This window comes from Vulpes vulpes, chromosome 7, assembly GCF_048418805.1.
Source record: "Vulpes vulpes isolate BD-2025 chromosome 7, VulVul3, whole genome shotgun sequence".
NCBI classification, from domain to species: Eukaryota; Metazoa; Chordata; class Mammalia; order Carnivora; family Canidae; genus Vulpes; species Vulpes vulpes.
Window position 1 is genome coordinate 94,553,226 of NC_132786.1, and position 17,603 is coordinate 94,570,828.

Consider the following 17,603-nt stretch of genomic DNA (forward strand, 5'->3'; position numbering starts at 1 on the left):
TCAAATTGATGTGTTTAACTATCATAAGATGTAGCTAATTAAACTCATCAGCATCTATGTAAATTTCTTCTCAGACTGTTTTTACATGGTTTCATTCTAACTGCGGCCACATAATGAAAAGAAAGTTACTATATATTTCAACAATATTTAATACAGAGTCAATATAGGTCACTGACAGAATTATAGAAGGCACTTTATTATTCAGTTTGGTGGTGTGCTTTCAAAACTGTGCTCTGGTTGTAGGTTTGATAAGATGAGGAAAATGACAGAATTTATGTTGAGAGTAATGGGGAAGAGAAGCACAAATACTGGTTAACATGTGACTTCCATTCCTTGCTAACTCAGTGCCCTGGCATTTATGCAGTTGTGGAAGGTAGAACAGATACAACACAGTAACTCTGATACCAGGACACCATTCTGGATTGTGGCCAGGCTTGGCAGAGGAAACAAATCACATCTGATGTCCTCCACGCATACCTCGTGGTAGAAAGAAATCAATTTAGAGTTGGAAAGACATCCGAGTTATATTTTCTCACTTTAAAGTTGAGAAAAGTGAGTCTCAGAAAATAAAGGTGACAGGATTGGTTGGTGGTGTATCTCAGATATTCCCACTTTTACTTTTCATAGATATTCTAGAACTTTTGTATGAAACCATGTTAGTCATTGAAGTATGACCAATGGCCACTGCCTTTAAATGTCAATGGAACACCTCTACATCAGGCATAGAGATAATTATTTTATATACACTTTGAATTTAACCCTTTAAACAAGCCACTAAGGCCAATATTCCTTTCATTTGATAGCTTTACAAACTGAGGCTGGTAACTTGTCCAAGATCTGCTAATATGTGGCAGATGTGGGATTTGAACTCAGTTCAGTTGGACTGCTAAGATCACGTTTTCTCTGTTATACTTTCCAGATGCTTTCTTTAATGGAAAAGGTTGAATTTGGTTCTGGAAGGACAATTATAGCTTACAATAAAAGGTGTTTATATCATTGCTAATAATTATATCAGTGTCAATATCCTTGTTAAAGACACTTAAAATATTACATTAGGCAGCAGCACTACCAAATGTAGGTTATGGATTCCCAGGTTTCTTATTAAGGGAATGAAGCAACTCACTTGTCTAAATGTAAAGGGTATACACATTAGCAGAATCTACAGTACAGAGCACCAAGTGCAAAGATAAGGGAGGCCCAGGGAATTATGAAATGTAACTCAACCTTGGGCCAAGGATCAGCTACTAACAGGAAATGTAAAGAGAAAATCCTACACTGATAGACCAAGAACAGTATAGAGCAATAAATAGGCATGCGCTTCTTCCCCACTGCTCCCCCCACCACCACCCCTTTGGCTAACCGCAGCTTTCCTTGTTCTTTCTATTCTGCAACTGAAATTGCTTGCCTACTAAACATTTCCATATGGAACAAAGACTGAGCAAGGAAAAGGAAGAAACTCATTCTGCTGACCAGGAAAAAGGCAGGGCTAACTGACACCAGTTTTCAGACAGCCTCTAGTAGGGATGAGGTGATACAGAAAGGTGTGTCTATGGACCAAGGTGTTCAATAAATGTCTTATAATAGCTAAATCCTGCTGCGCAGAAGCAGCCATTTACTCTGAAGGGCTGCTTCCTAAAACCAAAAAGCCCATGTAGTCTGTCCTTAGGGGAAATGGTAGGTTTCCATAGAGGTCCGGGATAAGATCAGGGAAGTGTCACCCTCTGAAAGAGATTTGTAAAAGTCATCGCAGTCAATGAGTTGCCATCAGTCCTGCCTCATCATTGGAGACTGTAATATGTATGTATGACCTGTGTCTAAGTCAGTCAAGATCATTCTGGGGTAACCAACTGTACTGTAACATGCTGGGGATGAGATCACAGTGCTTGCTGTCATTGAAACCACAAGGAAATTTGTGAATAAAGAGCTGCTAGTACATATCCATTACTGTCCAAGGGAGACAATATCATGATTTTAAGTATCTCATGCATTTTGGTAAGATATATTCCTAATATGATAGAAAAATTCATTTAGAGATCCCCCAAATGTGTTGTAATTCTATGCACCCAGCTGAACAATGGTCCCAAAACTTGCTTTATAAAATGGGCTTTACTGGGAGATAGTGACTGAAACAACATATGGGTTACTCTTTTTCCCAGAAAGGTAAAGATTAGTGGCTTTTCAGTTCTATTTCCCTCACAAATTCTAATATCAGTGTAGATACATACCTCCCCCCACGCAAAATAAATCCCTATCAATTGCATTTAAATGCAATGATAGATCTCCCATTGTAAATTAATAAATTAAGAGTTTCATTAAATGAATTATTTTGTTATTTTGCTGAAGTCTGATCATGTTTCGGTGAAATTAAAAAATTAGATTCAAGAGTTTACAAAACTAAAGCCTACCCTCTAGATCCTCTTCAATTCCATTATGGTATTAGCCCTCATTTGAGACTGATTTGAACAAATATCAGTCAGTTACAACTTTATAAGTATTACAGATAGCCTTGCATAGTAAACAAATCTTAATGGTACAGAAATACAGGTCAATGACAGGGATGAGAAATTCATAGATTACATCAGAATAAAGAAAGAAGACAGATTTTAATAGAAAAGAAAATGTCTTACTTGGTTAAGAATGTCTTGTTTCTGTGCATGCAAGGAAAGAAAGAATACATGTGTTAATGTAAGATAGTTTATACTCATTATCTCATATTGCTGATAACTAAAAGGTCGATTTTACAGATTGATTTTAAAACATACCCTAGATCCATGAGTCTCAGAATGTGGTCCTGAACAGCATTATTATCATCAACTGGGAAACTAATAAAAATATATACTTTTTTGAATCTCGTCCTAGAAACACAGAAACTAAGGAGAGGGCAGGGGGGTAGGCAGCAATCTGTGTTTTAAGGAGACCCCCAGGTGATTCTGATAGAAGTTAAAATTTGAGAATCATTTAGTTCAATCATGGAGTGTAATCAGCAAACAGCTCTAAACTGATATGAGATAAATTTAATGAATGACACATATAAGATGATTAAAATCTTCCAGAGAAGATTATGAAAACACAACAGTATATATAAATATATATTAGGTTACAAATGTTTATTTCCCACTCCTAATGCTTCTTTTAGAATAACATACCAGCCCATTACCATACCTTTAAAGATAAATATTTCCCAAACATATACCACTTCTTAATTTCTTCCCACATCTTTAGATATCAATGGAACAATTTAGAGTTGAATTTGAAATTAAGGGGTGAAAACATATAAATAGCTATAGTAATATAGCAATATATTAATATCATTAATACTAAATAATATTATTATATTAATATATATTTACTTATACTATAATATACTATATTTTACACATGTAAAATGCAATGCCAAACTGGTTCTTTCTCATGTTATCAAATTTCATTAATTTCATGAATTATTTATATTTGAGATATCCTGACTATATTTTACTATAAACCATCTCACTGAGATTGGATGGGTACTACAAACTAGCTATAATCATACTCTTAACATTGTATCATTCATATAAGATTAGCTGGAGACAAGTAAGAATCTCTTACCTTTTTGGGCACAACTTAGTAGTAATTACATGCACTAGAATATGCCATACTCATTACATAAGAAATGCCATTCAATTCATGTGAAATACATACCTCTTCCCCTTACTCTCATCTCCCACCACCTTGCCTTTCAATCTAAGACCCAGTCAATGAAGTGAAGAGGAGAAGGCATCATTCTTAAACTGGGATTCCAGACAATTAGGTTTTAATTATGACTCTTGTTATAAAACTAACTGGTTAATCTTGGGAAAGTAATTTTACTTTTCCTACAATGACTTTCTTCATTTAAAACTTTATAAACCCATCGGTTTGGCAACCTCAAGACCTTTTAAAAGTTCTTATCCTTAAGGAATCTTTAAAGATATTGTTTAGGTTCATATTTTTTTTTATTCTGGGTTTTTTTTTTTCAAAGAAAGATTATTAAATCATCTTTAAAAGATACAAATTAAAAATAAAAATTATTTATCCATATAATGCACTTAATATTTCTTCTCCATTAAAATAGACTTAAGCGGTCACAAATTCATTGTATTAAGTTTTTATACAGAGAGCTTTTAGGACTCAGTAATTCAAGTAAGTGATAAGAAACACAATGTATCTACTTCTTTTTAAGATTTTATTTATTTATTCATGAGAGACACAGAGAGAGAGAAGCAAATACATAAGCAGAGGGAGAAGCAGGCTCCATGCAAGAAGCCGGAGGTGGGACTCGATCCCCGATTCCGGGATCAGGCCCTGAGCCAAAGGCAGACGCTCAACCGCTGAGCCACCCAGGCGTCCCAGCATCTACTGTTTCTAAGAGGAGAAGCAAATAAGAGATGTTTAGCCTGTTCTTTCTTTGCAAGAACATTTTATATGGATGATAATGTTTATTTTAGAAAACAAAGGATTATTTATTCTAAAAGTAGCATAGATTAAACATTTTCCTAAGTTTTCTTGTATAATAGAACATTAATTAAGTAGTCATCTCTGCCAACAACTTGAGGATTACCTGACCAGCCAACAGAGAGTGAGAATTTCTCAAATGAATGAATGGACAGTATGAATTCTGTCAGTGTCAAAGTAACCTTTTATAAACTAGATGAAGTCATGTACTGAAGAGGACCTCAACGCATTAAAGATTTCTTTCTCAACATTGAATATTCCTAATTACCTCCTATTGGCTTTTGTAAAATACATACTAGTATTTAAGAGTCATGTAAGCTTTAGTTTAGTTTAGTTTAGTTTTGTTTTGTTTTGTTTTGTTTTTCCTGAAGCAAAAGGACCTATCAGTGTTTGAGAGTGATTTGGCTCTTAAATTAGAATTACTTTGGGGTTATAATGAGATCTAACTTTTTTTGTTTTTCAACTGTTCATTTCAACTGTTCATAATGCATTTCAAGAGGAGATCTGTGCATTTATGGAGTTATTACATTATTGAAAAGACTGACATCATATGTGTGTCTAAGAACGAATCTAGTAATTACCTCAATAAATCCAGTATACAGTGACTGATAATCCTCATGAAATATATAATATCAGTAAGACTAAGTCTTGAGTCTTTTAAATAAGAAATCATCAAAGGAAGCAAAAAGGCTACTTTGCAAACAAGATCACACTCCAATTTACAGCCAGTAGCTATCTTTAGGGAGAAAAAAATAAAATTGATCTTAGCTCTGTGTATAGATTATATAACATGCACATTTCCAAATTCATTGGGTTATGAATGTATATATTAATGACATTTTGGGGTCTTACAACAATTCCATAAAGTTGTGATGTTTAGCTTTCCTGCTCTGCTTCCTTGGTCTTTGAGATTTTCAGTTTTACAAATTTATCTGGCAAAATTTTCTTCTCTCACACTATGGTATCTAGGAAAATAAAATATGAGGGAAATCTGGCCAGGCCAGATATCTGCTTTTGTTCCTGATACAGGAAAATGGGAATGGCTTTAAATTGCTTTGTTTCCACCATCATTTGTAGGTTTTAAATATTTACTTGAAAAAGGAAATAAATCTTAGGTTAAAGACTTTTACAAGGTATAGTAATATATCAGAATAAAGATAGAATGAGAAAATATGGCAGGAAAAATAGATATTAGAAATACTGGAAGGAAATCATAAAACAATATGAATGTTTTAAGGTTAGAATTGGAGATTTACTTTTGACTAAAATATAAATTCTATAAGTATCCAAGAAATATAATATTGAAGGGTAGCCAGTAACTATGCTCTTATAAACAATCAAAACCATGATGACAATGTTAATAAAAAAAAAAACTCACTTTTTAATCAGCAAACAAACTATCTAGCTGGTTAGATAATATATTCAGGGGAAAAGTTATTTTGCAAAGGACAATTTGTTTTAACTTCCATACAGCGCAATTGGTGAAACTGCCAAAGGACTCACAGCTAAGATGCTCACTTAAAATGTAACATCTCTCAGCTAACATTAAATGGAAGGTGATTTAAAAAATAATTAGGATAGACACTCATTCAAGCAAGGTGTTCAAAAGCCATCAACAGGACAAGAAGGTTTTTATAAGGAAGGAATTTCAGGGACTTGTTGGCTTACTGGTACTAGGTTAAAACAAGCTGGTGGAAGAAGTCCCTCACTTTTTAAACAAAGCTGTTTTTTTAAAATTATAGGCCAGTTATATCCATAGCAGAATCCTTCTTTAGTCAAGGGAATAATTCTCTGAAAGGAGCAACCCTCCTGCCCACCACCAGGGTTCATTTGGGGTTAAAATTGTTAGGTCACTGAGTGAGCAGCAGGCACACTTGGTCTTCTCTTCCATCAGTCTTGTTTCCTGATTATACCTGACCAAGCAATCTCAGAATTACAATACATTCAACATCTCGGAAAAGAACCTAAGGCTATATTACAGATGATCTGTACTCTTTCAAGCACATAACAGAGAAATATTATTTTCATTAGCAGACGGTTTTTGAATGAAAAAGGTAGTACGTTATTTTATGTGTTTTCCAGAATAGCATTTCATTATGAATTTCATTTTGTTTATGATATGGTATATGGTATATATATTTCCAAGGACCCTTCTTAAGAAATCTCTCCTCCAAGCATATATATAAAAGCAACATTAAAAAAAAAAAAAGCTTTACCCCTTCAGGATTATACTTTGCAAGCACGCCGTTACCATGGAATTCTTCAAGAACATCCTTTAATTTCTTTGTGGAATCTAGAAAGAAATAGAGAACACACAAGTTGTTTACATATGCCTACTGTGGCTAAATAACCCAGTTTGAAAACAAAGATCTATTAAAATATAATCATCAACAGATATTACAATTAAAAAACAAAGTTTAGGGGGAAAAAAAGAAACAAAGTTAAGGAAGGATCTCTACTTGATAGAAGTGATGCTGCCCAATCCATGAACCACTTAATAAAGCCATTTATGTCTCCAAATTAAAAAGAAAAAAGTTTAGATGTGTTACCAAAAGATCTTTTAAATTACTTTTTCAATTATGAAAGATTTTAAAATATTTTTAGGACACTCATCATATTAAGATTGTAACAAAGAATCTATTGGTTAATAGGAGAAATAATGTCATGAAGGAACATAAATATTATTAGAATAATATATATAAATAGAATACAGGGGATCCCTGGGTGGCGCAGTGGTTTGGCGCTTGCCTTTGGCCCAGGGCACGATCCTGGAGACCTGGGATCGAATCCCACATCAGGCTCCCAGTGCATGGAGCCTGCTTCTTCCTCTGCCTATGTCTCTGCCTCTCTCTCTCTCTCTCTCTCTCTGTGACTATCATAAATAAATAAAAATTTAAAAATAAATAAATAAATAAATAAATAAATAAATAGAATACAAATATATGCATTCAACCTAGCATTCAATCAATGCTCTCAGTTATCAAAATATAATTTGATTAAGCAATCTCAGATTTATAACATATTTAAGTTAGAGAAAAACAACTGATAAATACTGATAAGTCATCTAAAAGACTGAGAAGTAATCTAAATCTTCAAGGAGTTCGACTAACAGTGATAAAACAAGATTGCAACTGGGAAATAAACAGAAGATTCTTAGTTTTCCATTAGGAAACAGGGCATAGATATTATTTCCTAGCATTTGATTATCATCCTCCCTGACTTTCCCCATGATTCAGTGATATTTGTGCCACCATAAAATATTTCCCAGCTCCAAAAATACTAATTTACAAGTCAGCTTTCGAGGCATCCTGTTAGAAAGTTAACTCCTAGGTGCCCATCCAGTGCATCATGCCTATATTTTGTAAATTATACTTTGATTTTGTTTCTTTATGTTGTAACTTCTGTTGAGGGTTTTGTGTGTGTATTGTTTTTATTGCATTAAAATTCACATAACATAGATTCATTACTTTAATTATTTTAAAGTATACAATTCAGTGGGTTTTCTTAGTATATGCACACTGCTGTCCAAACATCACAACTATATTCACCTCAAAAAGAACTCCTTATTCTGGGCATTCCATGCAACTGAAATCCTATAATTTGTTGTCTTGGTTTAGTTTCTTTCACTTCAAGGTCCATAGATGTTGTATCATGTATCATTCCTTTTTATAGCTAAAAAAATATTCCATTTTATGGATATACCACATTTTGTTTATCCACTCATCAGCTCATGTACATTTGAGTTGTTTCCATATTTTGGTTATTATTAATAATGCTGCTATGAACATTCAAATATGCATAATTTTGTGCAAATTTATGTTTAATTTATGTTTAAGTATGGGTACATACTTAAAAGGAGAATTACTAGGTCCTAATGAAAACTCTACATTTAACATTCTGAGGAACTGCCAAACAGATTTTCACAGGGCTACATACTATTTCACATACCTACCAGCAATATATGTGAATTCCAATTTCTTAAATCTTTGTCATACTTGTTATTCCCTATTTTTTTAATTACAGCCATCTCAGTGGGCATGAAATGGTTTTGATTTGTATTTCATTATACATTTGTTAATACTGGTATTGAATATCTTTTCAAATGCTTATTGGCCATTGTGTATCTTCTTTGAAGAGATGTCTATTCAAGTCTTTTGACTATTTTTTAATTGGATTGTTTATCTTTTTGCTGTTGAGATTGGTGTGTGTGTGAGTATGCTATAATATGTTTGAAGACTGTACAGTTTCCTATATATTTCTTTTTCAATATATATTTTGCTAGTATTTTCCATACTATGATCATAGTTAATTTGTTATCCTTGTCTCTTGCTCAATTGTATGTTGCTCTGGGGAAGGAAATGGTACATTTTCATTTTTGCATAGCATTCAAATTTATAACAAAGAAGAAATAATAAAATCATGATAAATATTGCAATTCAATTGATCAGAGCTATTCCTAAACCACAACAAATTACAATAATTGCTTTGACATTTACATTGGCAGAAGTGTAAGCTACTTTAGAGACTACATTCTATATTAAAGAGAGATATGATGCTGATTCTTTATTCCTGAATCCCTTGTCGATAATAAGGTCTTATTCTAACTTAGTAAAACATCTTTTACTTCTTCTCATTGATAGATATAGAGACAGACCCCTCTGTACATACCCATATAAACATATACATATCTAGATGTACAAATTCTGGAATAACATATCCCAAAGACTATGTTTATTTTAACCATATCTGAGCCCCATGAAAAAATGGAAGAGGGAAAAGAAAATTTGCTTTCTGATATCTTATAAAATTTGCCTTCCAACGAATGTTAGAAACACTGCCTAAAGACAGGCTTTTCATTTCAGGCTTCCAGAGGGTAAAAAAACACATTCAGTAATCACTTATAAATGTTCCAGAGAAGGCAATAGTCCTTAAAATTATTCATGTCATTTTTTAATGTTTTCTTGGACACAGTTTATATTAGCATATTCTTAGTGGGGATACCACTAGGAATAAATTAATAAATTAAGATAAAATTCTCTGAGTCTCAATGACAATCTTGGTCTGGGACAATTTAAGAAGTGCTAATTCATATTTAGATGGATCACCATTAACTCAATTTACTATTTTTTCAATTCTCAAGTCCCATTTTAATATCCTGGTATCTGAACTTTATTCATTACCCAATCCCCACTTTATAACCTAGTTTGGAAACTGGAAAATTATCTTATTCTTCTGTTCCTGCCCCGATAACCTTTCCTGGGCCCAGTTTCTCAAAGACTAAGGACTTGACTTATTCATCCAATCCTCTCTAGATTAAAATTTTAGTGTGAAACACTAAAAGAAAAAAAAAGAAAAAAGAAAGAAAGAAAGAAAGAAAGAAAGAAAGAAAGAAAGAAAGAAGAAAGAAAGAAAGAAAGAAAGAAAGAAAGAAAGAAAGAAAGAAAGAAAGAAAGAAAGAAAGACTACAGCATTCCAGATATCCTGCCTGGTTCCCCTAACCTTTAATCAGAATTCCCTTATGCCAATAGTCTACATATCTGCATGGATTCCCAAACTGTACTAGATGGTGAAGTAAGTTCCTGCTGTTGTGTTCAACCTACCTTCAAAGAATAGTAATTTACTCATTTTATAATTCAGCCATTTTTCTGGATTGGTTCATATTACCTATCACCATAAACATTCCTATCAGTTTGATTGTGTCAACTTTGGATCATGTCTGTTCGGATAACACTGGGGTAGTGGAGAAGAGGAAGGATATATGCCTGAATCTGACCTACCCTCTAGTAAAAGAGAGATACCAAGGAAGTCATGCCTGAATGAACAGATAGTAGGTAAGTGTAAAATATAATCTCAATCGTATTTCAACTAATACTGGAGCTTCAAGTACGAGAGCACAGTGACAGATTCTCGGCTGAGCAATGCTAAAAATCCAGGCAGCCAGCCAGCCAGGCAGGCAGCTGTAAACTGAGAGATCAATTCACAGGTAATACATATCTGTAAGGGAACAAAGGTCTGGCATCAAAGAAGACTGGCAACTAAAGTGCTAGGCAGCCAGCTTCTAACAGCTGGTTTAATCCTTGGAAAAGGGATCAGGACAGATGCTCAGTACAAAGTATTGGGTCTCCTAGAAAGCAAAGGAGGGTCATGACATGAGATACATGTCTAATTCCAGAAGAAGTGATGCTTACAAGGCTTGGCTAATAAGTTAGGAGACTTGGAGAAGAACACTAAATACCAATTACTGCTATACCCATGGCTATAGCATATTCGTCTTACTGGGAAGTAATTTAATATTAATAGCCGTAACAAAGGCAATGGGATTATTTTAGGTTGTCTGCTCTACCACCATCAGAATCACCTAAGAACTAAGGTGGTACTGAATTTAAAAAAGAGAAGAATCGTTTGTTCAGCAAACACCTTGGTTACATGCAAGGACAGAGGAAATGTATACAGGGACTGACAGAGTAGATTTCATCTTATGGCTTGTCTTTCTAGCACCTGCTCAAACATATGAGTCATTCTAGAGGCCCCCTACAGTGCTCACTCTCTATGAATCCTCTCCTGTTTGGCTGAGTCATGTACCATATAATGCCATGAGTGTTAAACTAGCTACACTTTAGGAATGTACGGTTAGGAATATTTTGAACTTTTACATGACTATTAAGGAAAATTTAAATTCATTCTACTAATTTTGAAATAAAAATAAATCTACAAGAGCATCAGCAATGTTTAGAAAATAGAAGAATCAAGCTTATGGGTGTGTCCTAAAAATGTTACAAAAAAAAAAAAAAAAAAAGAAAATGCTTTTGGCTTCCCTCCCATCTCCTTAGGTGTCTGCTACATCTTGAATGAACTTCCTTTGTGATTTCACAGCCTCTTTGCCTCTTTATCCCAAAAAACCGCAACACACATTTGTCTGATTAATGACAAAGGTCTCATGGAGTAATGGAAAGATTTAAAGCCAGAGAGTCTTATATTTGAGTCCTGGCTCCAGGATTCTTGGCTGAATATCCCTGGGCATATTTTTTTAAAAATATTTTACTTATTCATGAGAGGCAGAGAGAGAGAGAGAGAGAGAGAGAGAGAGAGAGGCAGAGACACAGGCAGAGGGAGAAGCAGGCTCCATGCAGGGAGCCTAATGTGGGGACTTGATCCTGGGACTCCAGGATGATGCCCTGGGCTGAAGGCAGGAGCTAAATCACTGAGCCACCCAGGGATCCCCCCTGGGCATATTTTTAATGTCTCTGTGGCTCAGTTTTTTAATATGTGAAATAAAAATAATGAAATGGACCTTGCAGTACTGTGTCTAGCAAAGTATCTGGTGCCTAATAAATTCCTATTCTTTTGTTCCACCCTCAACATGACTTCAAACATATCATCACCCTTCAACAGTTTCCTATTGTCTTTAAATTGCACCACAAACCCCTCTTTTGGCATGATAGATGTGTCAAAATATGATCCAGACCCTATCTACCAATAATTATTTTTGATGCCTTCCTTATATAGAGTTCAACATCCATCGCAGTATATCTCATGATTTTATAACCCTTCCTTTGCTCGTGATGCCTTTGTTGCTGGGGATTCTCCACACTGTCAAATGAAGTTCAAACATAATGCATGCCAGAGTTTACTGACCACCTTGCTCACAAAACCTCTCAAGACTTCCTTCAACCACTTAAGATAGCAACTAACCTTCTACATAGCTCCCTATAATAACACTCTTAGAATCTACACCTGATTGATGCATTTAGTACTATTAACACTGTTAAAATTTGCATGGGTAGATTCTTTTAGTAGTTAGAAAGTGTTTTATCTTGTTTTTTAGTGTTGTCTCTTATTATTTCACTTAAAACTCATGATTACCTTACGGATTTTTTCAAACTCCTTCCCCATTAAACACATGAAGAAATCAAGATTAAAGAGATCATTATTTATTCAAAATCACACAACCCAAAGAGGGTGAAGTAGTGATCCAAACTTTTGTATATGGCCCAAATCTGTTTTCTTTACTTTGTAAACAAACAAACAATAGAAGTTTCCATTAGAGCCAAGGCATCTACTTTGGAGTCCACAATTTCTGTTCATTTAGTTCAGGGAATTTTGTTACCTTTTACTAGTACATTCTAATTATTTTTTTTACCAACTTAAATTAACAGATGAAAAATATCTTCTAAATATACAACAAATATAAGCAAAAGTAAAGCAAAAATGTCGTATGGATATTTTAAGTGTTTATAGCATTTTATTTTAGTTTAGAATTATGTTTCTGTTTAATAATGGAATTAGAATTTATATGTACAATTCTTGTCAAAAACTTGCACTATATGTAAGTTCTACATGATATATATATTTCATAGTTATTATTAAAATCATCTTAAAGAATAAATATTAAAATTGCTTGTGCTATATTATAAAGGGAAAGCACATAGAAAAGATAACTATCGGAATAAAATTCTAAGAATGTTTTGCAAATAACACATTCTCATTATGCCTCATAAGAAAATCTTTTTTGTTTGTTCTAAAGTCTATTCTTCAAGTCAAGGCCAAAAGCTTTAACATCCACATAGTAGTCCTAGCTCCTGTGACTAGGTGATCATACTCCACTGTTAACACCAAGACTTTCTACCTCATGAAGTGCATTTGTCCTTTTTATAAGTAACAAATAACCTCCTGTAGATTAATCATCTAGTCCTTTATTTGCCAGAGTAGATGGAACCATGGGTCCCTGTTTCAGTGAGGACATTAGTTTTCCAGGAAAAAAATGCAGCTCTGAGATTTTGAGAGACGCAGTGAATGCTGTAATCTCAATGTGGGATCCTGGAAAAGTCCTTTTTTGCTTCTCCCTATTCAGTGCTTCAAAAGTTTTCTCCAAAATTTAAGCTTCCAGACATAGTTTTTTTCCCTCTCATCACAGAGGATATTTGTGGCCTAGAAATCTCTTTCTGCGCTCCGCCAAAAGCATCTTTGCAGTGGCTATTTTAACCTTGTAATATATAAGATTCATAGCTCCAACTGTCTAAAAAAGAAAACTTTTGGGCAGCCGGGTGGCTCAGTGGTTTAATGTTGCCTTCGACCCAGGGCCTGATCCTGGAGACACGGGATTGAGTCCCACATTGGGCTCCCTGCAAAGAGCCTACTTCTCCCTCTGCCCATGTCTCTGCCTCTTTCTCTCTCTGTCTCTCTCATGAATAAATAAATATTTTTTTTTAAAGAGAAAGCTTCCTAGTCTAATATTGAGCTAGCATTCATGTACACATAACATATTAGTATTTGGTAAAAGTTAAATATGATGATTAAAGTTTCCCTTAGCTATCTAGTGTTTCAAATTAGCAAAAGAGCTTTATCTTTGTCTAAGCCAGTTTTGTGTCTAACCCAGTGGTACTCAAACTGGAATTCATATTAGGATCATCCAGGTAGCTTTTAAAATACATTGATGCCAAGCTCAAAGCACAGTGATGATGACTGAATCTACTAGAGTGGACCCCACCAGACAAGGGTTTTTTTTTTTTTTTAATATTTTATTTATTGAGAGAGAGAGAGCACAGATCCGCAGAAGAGCACAGGGAATGGCCAATGGAGAGGGAGAGAGAATCTCAAGCAGACCACATGGCAAGCACAGAGCCCACGAGGGGTTCCTTCTCAAGGCCCTGTGATCCTGACTTGAGCCATAATAAGGAGTCAGCTACTTAACCAACCAGGCCACCCAGGCACTCCAAAACATGGGTTTTTTTTTTTTGAAAGTTCTTCACATGATTCTTATATGCAGCTAAAGTTGAGTTAACCACTGCTCTTATCCTTAAAGAGATGCTTTAAGAAACTGAGATATAATTAGCAAAATTTTTGCTGCTACATTTTCCGACATGGGTCCCTGTTTAGGTGAGAACATTGGATTTTCAGGGGAAAAAAAAATTCAAAACCTCTGACGACCCAAGAGGCTGCCAATGACTTTAATCTGAATGAATACATATATCATCTGGTTGTAAAGATATATTCAATTTTTAATAAATATATATTGAGGTTGGCTGTTGCTCATGGGGGTTCTACTGGGAAAAAACATATTAGAGCATTTTATTTAAAAATGACTTACCCTCATCTAAGGTCACAATAGCCAAAAATAGTATTTTAGATATTAAGAAGATCCAGAAATGGATATTGCTCTTAATGTAATTTCCCATGATACTAAAAATGTCTTATTTAAGTTGTAGTTAGCAGCAATAAATAAATACCTATAGCATTATAAAATAAAATATTAGGAGAACTAGGTCCCTAAACACAGACATTCATATCTACATGTGTTAGAATTATAATAAGTGTACAAAAAGATTGAAAAAATCATGGAACTATTGTTAAAAATAAGCCACATTGTAGCAGTTTATATGCTAACTAAAAACTATATACCTGTATTTTTAAAAATATCCCAAGAATACTTTAGTGATACAGCTACACTAACTAGGAAGAGTTGTTAAAAAAAAAAAAGAACGAACGAAAGAAAGAAAGAAAGAAAGAAAGAAAGAAAGAAAGAAAGAAAGCTATTAAGCAGTTCTGAGTGCAAGTGCCCTCTGTACATGTGTCTGCTAAGCTCTTGGAATCATTAACTTGAAAAGATGAAGGCCAAATATTTTCGAGAAAACTGTTATGTACATTGCAGTAACTGTTTCTAGTTATCTGGAAAGACAACTATCAACTTCAAAATTACTGTTGATGTGAGACTATGAAGAAAATTTCCTTTCTTCTTTTGATATTCATTATTTATTGATAATACTCTTATATAACCAATTCTTAAAAAAAATATTCTGCATTTGCTATTCTTTTTCTCCCTTATTCAATCCATCTATACTTAGCTTTTTGATATGTACATTAATCCAACGCCTTGGACAAAATATTTGTAAGAGCAATTCCTTGGATACACAACGTATCTGGTAATTTATCTTCCAGCCGGACACTGTCCTAGACACGTATGAGATAATTAACATTTTGTACAGATTTTCTTGTGTAGAAAAATCATTAAGAAATTACACACTTGCATTAGAAACATTCATCTATAAAACAACAAAAGATTAATACTGAAAACATAATTTACTTAATAATTAAGAATTATAATCAGTGCCTAAATATAATCAGTGGTATGCTGGTAAATATTTAATAACTGTTGAGGATGCAGAGTGCTGACTTATAGTGTTTGCTATGTTTACCTATTGTAAACATCTTCCCAATTTGGCGATTTCAAGCCTCCAACAGTGTGGAGTTGGGAAGAAACATTAACATTTGACTCACATGAATGCTAATTAATTAGTTAATCAACATAGAATTTTATATAATTTAGGGAGAATGAACAAGTCTTTTGGAACAAACAGAGATCAAGAGCAGAAACGAAAGGCCAGTTGTAGGGGCACCTGCCTGTCTCAGTCAGTAGAGCATGCACAATTTGTGATCTCAGGGTCAGGAGTTTGAGCCTCATGTTGGGTATATTGATTACTTAAAACAAAAGGTCCAGTTGTGATCAATCATTCATAGTTGAGAGGCATGTATCGACTTTAGAACAAACATTGTTCCAAGCTTATATTGGAATATATCGATGCACAAAACTGAAAATATTCTTGGCTCATGTAGTTTATAGTTTAGTGCAAGATAGAAAATAAACATAATAAGTAAGTATAGTATATTAGAATATTTAAAATGCTATGGAAAAATAATAAATGACAAGGAAAATTATCAACTTGTAGAACAGTTTGCAATTTTAAATAGTAAGAGTAGATTTCTGTGAAAAGGTGACATTTGGGCAAAACTTTGAATCTTAGAAGGACTCTGTTCGTGTAAAACTGGTGATATCTCAATAAACTCTGGGTTATAGCAACATCTACTTTCTATTTCGATGGTATTTTATAAACTGTAGTTACGAAATTTGTAACCATCTGTTACCAGTTTGCGGGGCCTCCTCGTACATATTTTTTTGTTAGCTCCTGTGAATCTATCATTCTTTCAAAATGTTTTTTAAAAGGAGTGCTCTGGCTATGGTATTGAAAACAGACCATACAGGACAAAGGTTAAACTAGGGAAATAATTATGGGTTTATTACATTAATTCAGTATAGAGATTTGATACTTTATATGAATGTTTTAGCATGGTGGAGTAGGAAACCAGATAATTTTGAAAGTGGAGCCAAAAGGATATCCTGATGGATTGGATATGCGTTTTGAAAATGGAAAAAAAAAAAAGAAATTGAAAAATCAAGAGTGTTCCTAAGGTTTATGTTTGAGTAAGTGGTGAGATTAAGTTGCCACAAAGAGAAATGGGGAACACTGAAGATGGTGCAGATTTGTGATGGTAAGTTCTCGATTTTAGTTTTAGGCAGTTTGTAAATGAGAATTCTATCAGACATCCAAGTATAGCCAAATAAGAAAGCAGTTATAATGGGAAAGAAAAGTACAACATAGGGAATATGTTTAATAATATTGTCATGCACTTGCTGTGATGAGCATGTTGTATGTAATTGTTGAATCATTATGTTATGCATCTGAAATTAATTTAATGTTATATATTAACTATATTTCGAATAGATTTTTTAATTAAAAGATAAGGCAGTTATAAATGAGTGTAGAATTCAGGAGAAGATCTAGGCTAAAGAATCGAATTTCAGTGTCATTTGTATAAATGGTATTTAAAGATACAGAACTCAGTCTTACATGAGAGTGACATAGAGAAGATACCAAGGACTGAGATCTCTAGCACTCTGAAGTTCAGATGTTAGGAAAAGATGAAGAATCTGCAAGGAGACTAAGAATGAGTATCTAGTGAAATAGCAAGAAAACCAGAAGCAATAGGTCATGGAAGAAAGTGTCACACAATGCCAAGTAAGATGAAGAGCAGAAACTGATCACTCAATTTAGCAAGAAGATAGTCATTCATATCCCTGTCAAGAACTGCTTCACTTCTTGGCTGGGACAAAAACCCAGAGTCAGTTAAGAGAAAATAAAATGGAAGGAATAAAAGGCAGCAAATAATAGGCAATTCATTCAAAGAGATTTGCTGCAATGGAAGCAAAGAATGTGTGCAGTAGCTGAACTGCAAGAAGTGGACTCAAGATGACTTTTCAAATAGAAGAGAAAAAAAAAAAGCACTCTGACAAAAATGAT

General features: G+C 34.0%; 1 protein-coding gene across 15 annotated transcripts in view; it reads right to left on the bottom strand.

The window, feature by feature from the left end:
* Positions 1 to 17,603, bottom strand: part of DGKB (diacylglycerol kinase beta) — a 694,527-nt gene that overhangs the window by 537,675 nt on the left and 139,249 nt on the right. For 8 of the 15 annotated variants that reach the window (XM_072764448.1, XM_072764442.1, XM_072764439.1 and 5 more), the window contains one exon: positions 6,687 to 6,763. In XM_072764448.1, the coding sequence (XP_072620549.1) occupies positions 6,687 to 6,763 (77 nt within the window). Of the gene's footprint in view, positions 1 to 2,627; positions 2,649 to 6,686; positions 6,764 to 17,603 lie in introns of all 15 variants that reach the window. The other 7 variants (XM_072764436.1, XM_072764444.1, XM_072764434.1 and 4 more) reach the window with 1 other exon arrangement.